A 13,144-nucleotide genomic window follows, 5' to 3' on the forward strand; every position below is an offset into this window, starting at 1 on the left:
TTATTTGCTAACATAAATAAAACATTTCTTTTACTTACAAACTATTTTAAATCAAGTAGTCAACTTTAAATAAAGTTTATGTGTCGTACTAAAATAAGGTAAACTTTATTACAGAGTTGCTATTCCTTGAAGCAAAAAAAAACCTGAGTGACTATATATTAGCCCAGGATATAGCAGACCTTTATATATAACTCAGTTTGGCTATAAAAGTTTCTGGCGGACCTTACTAAAATTTAAATAATGAATGAGATAAAGTGAGCAAAAATATAGCACTGGTAGTTATTAACTATTAGTTTGATAGCCAAACTGTAAGTTTTTATCACATAATGATTAACTTTTTAGAAATGTCTATGAAAAATAATTTTGCGATGAAAGAAAAATACTTATAAAAAACCATTATATTTAAAACTGAATCAACTCAAACTCTTATAAGAAAAGTTAAGTTAGGTTTATTTTTACAAAAAACTAGCCTGAATGTTTAGAAACTCTGCCAGGCTTATACTAACTGTACACTATCTACTTTATACAAAATGGTCTTAATACATGGTTGCCACCTATCTTTTTCAAAAACTTTTCCAGGTTTTCCAAATTTATTTCAGGTTTTTAAAAGCACACATTTTTGGTTCTATTTTTAGTTTAAAGTTAAGTTTAAAAAACTGTGTTGAAAAGCATAAAAACATTGAAAAGATACTGTAAGCTAATTTAAGTATGTATTTTAATCAAAAAAAATTATGGTACATTTTTTGAGTAAAACTGAAATTTTACTACTGAACATGTGAAAATTGTTAAAATTATATGATTTTCCAGGTTTTTTTTTGTGATTTTTGTTCAAAATTCCAGGTTTTTTCATAATTTCTCAAATTCCATTTTTTTTGCCTAAATTGTCAAATTCAAGGTTTCCAGGTAAAGTGGCAACCTTGTTAATAGTAATATAAATTATAGTACTATAATATAAGTATTATAATTTATTCTGATGCCATATTATAACATAGTACTTTTTTTAATTAGTTTCTATTAGTAGTTAGTATTAAACTAGTTTTAATACTTCAATTGCAAGCAAAAATCCTAAATTTAGCAGGTTTCTACTATGTAAATCACAAATATCTGCAAAACTTATTTTAATTTCCACTAGCAATTTAAATAGATTTTAAAACAAAGTACATTTTTATAAATGTAAAACTAAATGTATAGGAAAAACTACTGATAAATATATTGGGTAAGTTGCTATTTCATAAATACTTATTAATCAAACACTACTTTTTAAACAAGGCCAATATCAGGGTTTCTACTTAGTTTCAAAAAAGTTCTGCATTGGGAAATATGACCCTTGGATTTAGGTTCCTTAAATAGTAAACAGTACAGTTATAGTATATTTACAAACCAAATCATAGACCATACAAAATAAATATTCACAATGTTAACTTAAAAACAATAAATGCTGATACTAAATAACATTTAGAACTACTCTATATAAAATAGGATTAACAATTATTGAACATATTTTAAACAAAGAACAGATACAAACAATAATAAATTTATTAAGAACTTGTAAAAAAAAACTTTATTCATTAGAAATTATTTTGCCTGTTATTAAAACATTTAATTCTAAAAGAATAATACTTTAAGAATGTTCAAATCAGAATGAGAGTTAACTGCTTAAACTTATAATGAAATTTTTATGTGAAGAACACATCCTTAATAAAAAATTTGACATAAAACAATATCTATTCCAGAATAACATGTTTTCTGAAGCAAGCTGTGGCTGAAATGATTCCCTGCTCCAACTGAGGAGTCTTTAAATATATATGGCTGTAGTATGTGAATGCATCAGTAAAACACGTGACCTTAGAAGGTTTCTGTTAAATGCATGAATGAACAAAGTTATTCCAAAACTTTCAATTAAGTCAAAACAGTTATCACATGAAATTTGATATCCTGTTACAAAAAAAAACATTTTTTAAATTATAACAATGTTATAAAAAGAATCTTTCTGCAAATGATATTGCTAACTGATGCACAATTATTCATTGTAGTTTCAACTTTAATTTACTGCGGTAACGTTCACAGAATTTAATTTAAAATCACATAGGTTTAAAATTTAATGTTTAATAACATTTAACTGTATCTAATACTCTTAAGTATTTGCTAAACAAAAAAATTAAGCTCAAAAGTTTTCTTGTTTCTAACTAATGATATTTTCATTGTTTTTTGTAAAGTTGAAGTTTTTTTTTGTGTAAAGTAGTCTTGTAAATAACGAAATTACAAATGATAACCTGCTGATTAGTTGAAGAAAAATGCCTAGGTTTCCAAAAACTGTTTACATCAACCTAGCTTGAGCTAGTATGAAAATAAAAATATAAATACCTAAAATAGTATTTATTACAGAAAACTTAGTTTTTCAGTTTGTAATTTATACTAAAGCAATTATACATTGCTTTATAATTTTTTTGCTGTAATTTAACTTGTTCTCATGTTTGTAATTTGTAACAGTATGATTTAAACAGGGTTGCCAAAGGTTGAAATTTTTTTCTATGGCTATAAATTTCTTCCAGGTTTTGAAATACAATTTTTTAGTGTAAAACTAAATTTTAGGTAGAAAAATGTCTTAAATAGTATAAAAATATTGAAAAGATACTATAGTCTACTTTAAACATGGTTTTGAATAAAATAAATTTTAAATAACACAAATAAGTTTTTTTTGTATTTGATATATTTTGGGTAAATAATATGAGTTTTATAATTTTAAATTAAAATTATAGGTCTTTTACTGCTTTTTGTTCAAAACTCAAGGTTTTTTCAAAAGTTCTCAAATGCCAAATATTTGTTTTTCTCTTTAATTTTAAAACTCCAGGTATTTCAATGTAATTCTCTGTTAAAAATAGTTTTGTAAACTATTTTTCCGATAGCTCAACTTCAGAGTACAGATTTATGTCACCTCAAAAATTAAAATCAAATTCAATAAACATAACATACTAAAGTACATAAGATTTAAGACATTTTGAGTATAAACATTTTTATTTAAAAAATTATCAATTAAGTACCAAGTTAGATTTAAAATATAAAATAACAGTACTTCACAAAATTTATAGTTCAAAAGCAACAATATAAAGTTACATAACTCATAGTGTTTTTAAAGTTTAATAGAAAACAAGTAATAGTAGTTTAATAAAAAACAACACTAAATGTAAAAAAATCCAAAAATTTCATATAATTACTAAAATAACAATTTAGATAATTTTATGAAAACATTTTACAAAAAACTTTTTTATAAGTTTATAAGACGTGCCTTCAAATTTAACAGATTAAAAAAAATTAGCAAGACTTTTTAGACAGTTAATTAATTATCTATTTCTTTTAACTTAAAGCTTAGAAATAACCTTAAAAAACGTAAATTAGAACAAATCATAAATCTATACTCTATAAACTAAGCATTTTTCCTATACAGCAAATTATCTAAAACTACTTTTAATATGTAAAGTTAAATCACTGTTTAAGCATTCTTTCTATTCCTTCATTGTCCATCAGTTCTGTGGCAACTATTGTGTCCATTATTGATATCACCTAAAACATAATAGTGTTAAATTAATAAAGGTTTTTAAGTGTTTTTAAAGCAACCTTGTATGTAAGTTTAAAAAATGTTGAACTTAATTTATTGTTGTTTAGATGTTCAGACGTATAGAAAGATTTTTTTAATATACACTAACTTTGATAGTATTTTTCATACAGACTCTTTATTAAACAATAATAAAAATGTCAAACTATATTGGCTAAACATATTTTAAGGACATTTATTTTATAGCGAAAAAAAAATAACTGAGTAATTACAAAAACTAGCCACAGTTTAAGGCAAAAGTAAAAAAAAATATATATATTACAATTAAAGTAGAAGTTACACAACAGAATTTTTATTGATGAGCTTCAACAGTATAAACAAAAGCTTAATGTAGTCAACAACCCTGAACTACACCAACATGGTGGCAAACCAGGTGTTTTAATAACTTATTAAAAAAATAAAAAAATAAACTTATTTTCTTTTATTAAACTTTTTGTACAGTATTTCAGATTTGTTAACCTCATTTAAATTTACAAATGTAAAAGTTTGAAGCGTTATTTTTTCAAAAAGACAGAATCAAATAACGTAGACTTGTGGTTTAATCTACTTCAGGGTTTTCAAACTTTTGTAAGAAATTAAAAAACAATGTGAGACTTTTTTTTTTAAATATGCTGAAACCTTTTATTTTCTGCTCTTTATCATTAACTCCAGTATATATATTGTAAGTTTCCAATCATGGCCCCCCTAACTTTATAAAACAGCCATTTTTGGGAAGCTCTGCATTTGTGTAAGTTTGAATTTTTCCTTTAATATCTGGTGTAAGTTTCAAAACAGCTCTTAAATACGCCTAAGACCTTTTTTTGCTGTTCATCATCAACTCCAGAATATATTTAATTTTAAGATCCCCTGTTGCTCCTATGCGGTACATGGCCCACTTTGGGCAACCCTGATCTAAATTAACAACTTTTAAAGCTTCTGTAATATGTTACGGTGCTGTGTTTTAAGGCAAATGAATTTTTAGGTTATAGGTAAAAATGCAAGTAGTTTAATTCTAAAAATTCGTAAAAATAAACCAAAACCACCACTTGGTAATCTTTGTGATGAGTAAATATAGATAATTTATATTCCCACTTAGATGTGCAACTATCGTTTAAAATGTTCAAAACTGTTTTTAATCAGGAAATCTTTTCAAGTGTAAAATATTTAAGGCGTTAGATGTCTTGAGCGTATTTTATGTTTTTAATATAAAAAATATTTTAAAATCTACTATTATAAAATTTTTAGACATTTCTAGTTAAAAAATTTATTAAATTTTAACCCTGAAAAATTAAGATGCTTATCTCATTAATGTATGAATATATATATTTATAAAGTCCGAAAACTTGACAATGAAAAGTAGCCTCTCAATCATTTTAACATAAAACATTTTTATTAAACTTAATTAACTTGAGCGATAAAATTTGTTTCGCTAACAAAGGGAGATGAAGGCTTAACTTTCCATAATAAAATCAAGAGTTAAGCTTACAAAAAAAAAACTGTATGCTTCCCGTTTACCCTTTGTCTTTTTATCCAAAGTCAATGACAACCTTGAAACTCATCTGCAGACTAACTCAATGCTTATAATTCAGTTTACTTAAAATCAAAATATTTCGACTCAAAAACCTGGTTCTCGTTATTGCACACTGCATGGCAATGCTTGCAATTAAATTTACTACACAATATTTCAACTCGAAAACCTGGTTCTCGTTGTTGCACACGACGTGGCACCACCCGTTCATTCCGATCGTGCACTCGTAAGACACAAGCTTGCTCAGCGCATCCAGCAGCACGCACTCAGTGGACAGCAGCTTCCTCGCGTGGTTCGTGCTTATCCTGTCAAAATAAACAAAATGCATCACACAAGTTTGCTTAAATTTATAGCTGTAATGGTAAAAAACTTTTTCCTGTTGATTTTATTAATTAAGTCTAAACAACATTATTTCATTCTGATTATATTTAGCCTGTGCGAGTCGCAACTCTTGTTATAACAACAAAACTGTGCTTTACATCAGTGTTTGTAGCCCTTTGCATAAAAATACTAACGGCATTGTGCTTACTTATGCTTCTCAGATGTATTCAAAGGAGAGCAAAATACAGTTACCAATAAGCCACATAAGCTTCAACACTGGCTAACGTTATTATCAATGTTTCAGGATTGCAAATAGAACTCTTTCTTTGTAATCAATTTCAAAATACATTTAAACTCAGCAAAATATTGTGCCTTTAACTTTAAATTCCGGAGTTTGTTATTAAGTTTGCTATTTACTATTATTTTTTGAAATACTTTTAAATATTTACCTACTTCTTGCTCAGAAGTGATCGTGATAGTTGAAATCTGTGCCGATATACCGTAAAAAATAATTCGGTGCATTTTTACCTTAAAACTTTATTTACTATGAACTCCAAAACATATAATTTAAATAAAAGATGAGTTTTGCGCATACCAAAATAAATTTCGTGCACTTTAGTGTGTATCCGAGCAAACTTTAAAGACCACTAATCTAATACATTAATATACACGGATTGCCAAAGGTTTTTTGAAAAAAAATCTAGGTTGTTTAAAGAACAAGTTTATTGGTCTATTTTAGGTAAAAACTGTCTTAAATAGTATAACAACATTGAAAAGATACTTTAAAGCTACTTAAATGTGTTTTTTGTTATATATTTTTCTTATGACAAAAAAACCTATATGATACAAATTTGTCAACCAATCGAAATTTTATTACTTTACATGTTTAATTTCTATAAAATTTCAGGTATTTTTGTTCGAAACTCCAAGTTTTTCCAGGGTTCAAGATTTTTTGGCAACTCCGTTACGCAAAGAGAAAATTTAATTTTATAGCAATTTAGGTTGTAACAAAATATTTTCTAAGAAAATTATTACTTTTATCATTATTACGAGCTAAACAATTCTGCTTGTGGTATAGTCCTATGTTACCCTGATTTTTATATTTAATTATTCAAGTATAGTCTTATTTGAATTGTGTTACAATTCAAAAAAACTTCAAATAAGTATATTTTAAAAATTTTTGATAGCTGTCTTTTGTAAACTAATGAAAAAATATAAAGCTAGTAAGAAAGGTAAAATTAAAAAAAAATTAAACATTATGGTTTGTAAATAGAAAATAAATTCATAACTTACAAAAAGATCACCTATTTTGTACTAAAAACGTAACGTCAGAGTTGATCTTTCAAATAAAAAGGGTAGGTAGATGTCAAATATGCAAAAGGGGATACTTTTGCAAGAAGGGTCATTTTTGAATGAAGGCTTTATCGCATTGGTTTTTTTAATTATTCAAATTTTTAAATATCACTGTTACCTCTTGGTAGGTAACTTTATTATTTATTTTTCTTATTATTAATTAATTATTTTTTTCTTTTATTTTTTACTATCACTGTTACCTCTAACCCTTGACTAGTATTTTTGGTTTATACTTTTATTTTTTGATTCTTCTTATTATTTTTTTTATTATCACTGTTACCCCTAACCCTTTACTTTAATGGGTAGTTTTCTTCCTATTTATTTTTTCCTTGATTCTACTTTTTTTTACTACTCTCGTGCAAAAATGATCCTATTGTGCAAAAGTGCCTTCATAAAAAGTGACCCTTCGTGCATATTTGAACCGTCCCCAAAAAAGGTAGAACCATAGAGTTTTACAAATGTTAAATATTTTTTTTTAATAATTCTACAAGTCAATATCGCATTTAAATTTTAAAGATCAGCTCATACACTTAAATAACGCTTTATATTTTATTTTATCCAGATAAAAAGTTTTCTGCATAAACTTAAATTTATGCAGCAAACTTACAAATAAATAAGTATTTAATTTTTGTACACTTAAAACAATTTATCCAACCTGAATAGCATTCCTTTCTTGTCCTCAGCACTGCTAATTTTTCCCATCCCTTTTGCCTGTAATTAGTAACATAGTTTATTAAAGTATACACGTTATAAAGAGGTTATAGTTTGTAGTTTTTGGTATTACTAATAAATTTAGAAATACTTGAAGGTAAATTTTAGTATTAGTAGGTTTTTATAACAACAATCTGAGGATTAACTGTGTAATGAAATTAGCCTTCAAAAACATTAAAATATTTAAATTGAACTATTTGCTTTTTTATAATATAGATTATTTTTATCAGTATATTTCTCCTTTTAATAATTTAAAAAAATTTTAATAGTTTTTTTGTATCAAACTATCCGATTGTTTGTTAAAATTACTTTTTAACTTAACAGAAAACTATTTATAAATTTTTAAAGTACAATGCAAACTAAATTCAAGTTAATAATATTCTAGATCTTAACAAAATAAATGTAGTGATACACTTTGTTGTGTGGTCAACTTAGAAATCGTTTTTGTTTTAAACCATAATAAGTTACTTTATCCAACTTGAAAGTTATTGACAAAACACGATTGTTCATCAATAAAATATTATAAAAAACACAGAATATAAATTTTAAGCTATTGGACATATCTTGGCAAGCCTTATCTTGTATTAAAACAATTTTTTATGACATGAGCGTTGTTACACGTACATTTTTATTTAATTTTCATTTATCTATTTAAATACTTAGATTTAAAAAAATACATATTATTTATTTTTTGATTTGTAAAAATTACTATGCTTATTTTATTTATTTTTCTTGAACTGTATGTATGTATTAATATTCAAACATAAGAAAGTTAACTTTTTATAAAATATGATTTTTAGAAACTTTAATACAACAAATCTTGTCCTCATTAAAAATAATTTTAAAGCTATGAAGTATTAAAAATATATACTTTTAAAAATAAAAAAAAATCTACTAATTACTAAGATTGTACAATTTAAGGAATTTACAACATATGTTCAAAACAAAAATGAAATTTTCTCAAAGTTCTGTAAAAAAATCAGAAATTTCTAAGTATTTATACTTGAGTTATTACCTAAATAACAAAATGCTTATTAAGAAATTTTCGATTTGGTGATCTACTCAAAAAAAAACATGTTGCCAAATTTGTTTATGAAAATTCAGAAGTTTTTAAGAACCTAAAAAAATGATATTTTCAAACATTTATTAAAATAAAAAAACAAAATACTTATTTTCAAAAAATAATCACAATTAAAAAATCAGAACATTTCAATCATTTGAACTTTCAAAAATTGACATTTTGCCATTGTTTATAACAAAAAAAGATTTAGCCTGGCGAGTATCACCCTGAAGCTATAAAGATAAATATACTGTTAAGTACAATAATTGAATAAATAGATTAGTTCTAATAGAGGTAATTACAATAATCAAAACATAGTAAAAATAAACATAGTTCAACATAAATACTTATTGAGCTTACAGAAAACATTTTTAAAAATAAATTATCATTTTTATAGTAACACTGATAAGATTTGTACTTGCCGAAAATTATACAAGTAAACAAGTGCGCGTTTATAATTTGTTGTGATTACTAATAAGTGTTTACTACAAGCAACCGACCTTTCCGTTGGATTTATCGACGCAGCTGATTTCAGGCTCCACGTCCCGGTGGGCGACCACCAGTTTTCCGTAAACCACGTCCCCCGCGTTCAAGTTGGGCAGGTTGCGCTTCGAAGCTCCTTCGAACGACAAGTTGTTCAAAACTGCCTGTTTAACAGAAAAACAAACAATGAACAAAATGAAACATTGAAACCAGGATTGAAGGATTTTGCATGGAAATTTTTTCACCTTTATGATTTGTTTGAGGATTTTAAAAGTATGATTTTTTCAGTGTTTTTAAAAGTAAGTTTTTGTTTTGGGCGATTTAAGAAATTAAGTAATAAGAAAAAGCATAATAGATTTTGTTATACTATATTTACATATTTTCACGGTAGGATTGATTTTATTTACAACATAACGAGCTGTTAAAATGCATCAATGCTGTTTGCTTTTCGTATTAAACATTTAAGACCATATATAGTTAATTTCAAATATAATACAGTACTTTTACTATTTTGTCAAAATGATGTGTTTACTTTTTGTACATACTTTGTGTAATTTTAAGCACCAAACTATTGCACAAGCTTTAATTGATTTTAGAAAATAGGTTTAGTTATATTATAACACGTTATATAGATAGGTATGTCAAGTATATACTGTAATAACAGATTGGTTAGTTAGGTGTATTTTCAAAATTAGTACAACATAGCTTTTATTTTACGCACTTTTTCATTATATGTAAAATTAACACAGGTATTTTCTTTTTGAATATTTTGAAAAAAAAAGTTTTATTTAATAGTAACATGATTTACATAATTTCTGTGCAAGAACTGGTAGAATAAGAGCTTTATATATATATTAGTGTAGTATTACTATTTAGTGTAGTATAATTTTTATTATGATAGACTTATGTATCTAATCAAAATTTTTATTTCAAAATCTATTAAAAATCTAGGTTTTCCCCAGTTTTTTAGTGATTTTTGTTTGAAATTTAACTTTTTTTTTCAGTTTTTTTTTATCTAAATTGTCAAATTCAAGACTTTTGCAGGATTCAAGGTGTTTAGGCAACCATGTATTAGTCTGAACATATATAAACTAGTGCGCGTTTTACGTTAAGTTTATGTTGCTTTACTTTGTCTGCAAGTATTAGACACTTTAAACTCATTTCAAACAAAACTTTACCTTGAGTTTGGTTATGATTATAAAAGACTAGTATAAAATTTAATTGTATTGTTAACTTTTTTTAAATAAACTTAATCAGCATACTCTTAATATATAATAAATTCAAATTATTTGTGCAAGTAATTAGTTTTTAAACTGTTAATGAGAGTTCTCAATGTTATTTTCATACACTTTCAGCTGTTCTAGCATAGCAAGTACTTTGAAAAATAAGAAAAACATGAGAAACTTTGAAAAAATATATTGTCAGTAAAGACTGCTTTTAACATTACAAATCTATTAACTAATTTTTTTACTATTGCATTGTATTACTAACTGAATAGTACTTCAAATGAAATATGTTTGAAAATTAACAAATTTTCTGCTTGTAAAACAAATTAAACTTATGATAAGCAAACTAAAACTATCAAAAAAAAAATTATAAAAAAGTATTAAGTATGAAAAAGTAACTTTATTCAATACAGTAATATAAATAACATAATGACAACACAATAGTTTTGTATAGTAAGTCGTATAAAGGTAATGAAGCAATTAAAATTTGTTTTAAATTTTAAATTAAGTATAAACATTAAAAAAAAATTATCTTGTAACTACTCACATTATCAGCAGATCCAATGTCAACTTTGTAGAAGTCGCCCAATCTGCCAGTTATAACTCCAATAACATGATCATTTTTCACTGGAACATATCTTTTCTGATGGTAGTCAACCTGTAAATTACACAACTTTTTACTTCAAACTAGGTAAAAAAATATCACAAAACTTTATCCTTTTATTGTAATTCTTCTACAAAGAGTTTACTGAGAAGTATTATAATATTTTTTACATAACAAACAAAACAACACAGTAAGATAAACTAAATAAACTTTCTAACATATATTTAAAAAAAATATTATTTTTAGTAAACAAAGCATGTGCTTCTAAAAATTAGCCTTACTTCATACAAATGCAAAAAAAAGTGTTAATATTTTGCTTTAATATAATAACTTTGAACTACAGTACTTGACATCTGTATTTAATGAAAATAAATTACTTAAAACTGCTAAAAATGCAGTATTTTATAGTTGATAGATATAAAAGTCCTTTTTAAAGTTAACTAATCTGCTTATTTAGTTTGTATAGGTATAATTCAAAGTTGTACTTCTTCAAAACAAAAATAAATAAAAAATAACTAAACGTTTTACTAGATGAAACTACACTTTCTTAATCAAAAATATTTCACAAAAAAATATCAAATTACTAGTAAAATCTAGTTCTTATTTTAAAGTAAACCCATTTAGTATTTTCAAAAATATGGGTGCAATTAGGCGCCATATTACCAGCTTTTAAACCTCTTTAATTTTAATTGTTAGTTAATTTTAAAAAGTAACTTTCTTGTGTTGGCATGTTGGTAATAATGAGCCCTTTAAGAAGTTCTGCTTAGCATAGAACGTAGACCTATGCCAGCCAAACAATCATTAGTATTTTTAGTATTAGTAGTAAGTTTTATAAAAAGAGGTCTTTTAATCAAAACAGAACTAAAACATCTCAACTAAACTTAAGGTAATTTTTTTTTAACTAAAAAAAATATTATCCTTAATAAAAAATGGTATAAGAAAAAAACTTGGCAAACCAAATATGGACAGTAATGTATTTAAGGCCATAGAGGGGTTAGCCATGTTTTTTACAAGTTGATCTTATTTTATAGAGTTTTTACTTAGCTTCAAGTTGCTTTTTACTGTTTTAAAAAATTCAATTTTTTTTTGAGATATGACAGGTCAAAGTCAGGCCGTATAATAGATTCCCTATAGGAAGAAAAAACTAAAACAGCAAAAAAAGACTATTTCATTTAAAATCTTTCTCTTCCTACATTTTTCTAGCAATCTTCTTCAAACTTTCATAGTCATATCTTTAAACAATAACAAAAAACAATACTTTAGACTTAAAAATATTTTAAGTAAAACCTTTTTTTTTGAAAATAAAACTTTTTTTTTTAATTCTTATCATAATATTTTCATTTTTTTACTTAATAGAATTCATAAGTAACATTTTTTTTTTCTAATATAAGGAACATTTCATGACAATTTGAAAAAGGTTGCTTGAAAATGAATTGGAGATAGATTTATAGTGATTTTTTTAATTTATGAGAAAATTGACTCCAAAAAATTTGCGGTCCATACGTTTGTATTGGAAACTTTTTGCAAAAATAAAATGTCTCAAAAATTAAATGATATTTTTGAATTCTATAAAAACTAGTTTGTACTTTGTATTAAGTACTAGTTTGTACTTGTAATTTATACTAAGCTTTCATATAAAAGCCAAAATTAATTTTTGTAAAAAAACTATTCATAAGAAAACTATTCAAATTTACCAGATTACTTGTTATTTTAAAAGTACTAAACAAACTTTACTTAACTAGTACAAATTTGTATGTAATAAAATAATAAGAAAATAAAAAAATCAAACTACAAACCAAGTTTAAAATCACTAAAACCTACAAAGTTTTTACCAAGAAATTAAATGTTATCTTACCCAGTATGAATTAGGCTTGGTGAACTTGAGAATTCCGCTCTTGATAGCCACCACTTGGCCATCCTTAAAACGTAGGCCTGGTCCAAGCTTTGCTTTTCCCTCCCTTTCTTGATGGTCATCAATTTTTGATGTTATGATGTCTCCAGATATCACAATTTCATCCATGTTGTTTTTATCAGAATGCATACTTATAATATTGGTTAGAATAAACTGTATTACTGAATTATTAAAAGTTGTTATCCAACAGAAACTATTATTTCTTAGTCACATTAAATAAATCATTAAAAAACACAGTTGTAAAAAATAAGGTATTAATTTCTTTTTAAAACTAAAACACTGGTTTCTAAGAACTTTTAAGATTTACAGAAATTTTGACCTTGTAAAAGGTCTGGGGGGTCTTTCAAACGATAT

At 25.2% G+C, this 13,144-nt stretch overlaps 1 protein-coding gene across 2 annotated transcripts; it reads right to left on the reverse strand.

The window, feature by feature from the left end:
- Nucleotides 1-3,288: 3,288 nt before the first annotated feature.
- LOC145834678 (exosome complex component RRP40-like) lies at nt 3,289-12,938 on the reverse strand. Of its 2 annotated transcripts, none has more exons than XM_082942171.1 (6): nt 12,734-12,938; nt 10,822-10,932; nt 9,066-9,212; nt 7,450-7,505; nt 5,290-5,425; nt 3,289-3,561 (listed from the first exon to the last, which is right to left on the reverse strand). In XM_082942171.1, exons 1-6 carry the CDS (start codon nt 12,917-12,919, stop codon nt 3,484-3,486), a joined length of 714 nt encoding a protein of 237 aa, XP_082798297.1. In that variant the 5' UTR covers nt 12,920-12,938; the 3' UTR covers nt 3,289-3,483. The 2 variants fall into 2 exon arrangements, with proteins under 2 accessions (XP_082798297.1, XP_082798298.1); XM_082942172.1 differs by having other exon boundaries at nt 9,066-9,208; nt 10,818-10,932.
- Nucleotides 12,939-13,144: the final 206 nt, after the last annotated feature.

This window comes from Thalia democratica, chromosome 4 (genome assembly GCF_965202585.1).
Source record: "Thalia democratica chromosome 4, ktThaDemo2.hap1.1, whole genome shotgun sequence".
In the NCBI taxonomy this organism is placed as follows: domain Eukaryota; kingdom Metazoa; phylum Chordata; class Thaliacea; order Salpida; family Salpidae; genus Thalia; species Thalia democratica.

Coding starts and splice junctions, on each gene's coding strand:
- LOC145834678 (XM_082942171.1), bottom strand. CDS start 12,919: ATGCATTCTGATAAAAACAACATGGATGAAATTGTGATATCTGGAGAC. Junction 10,933..12,733: donor CCAAGCCTAATTCATACTGG/GTAAGATAACAT, acceptor TGTAATTTACAG/GTTGACTACCATCAGAAAAG. Junction 9,213..10,821: donor ACATTGGATCTGCTGATAAT/GTGAGTAGTTAC, acceptor TCTGTTAAACAG/GCAGTTTTGAACAACTTGTC.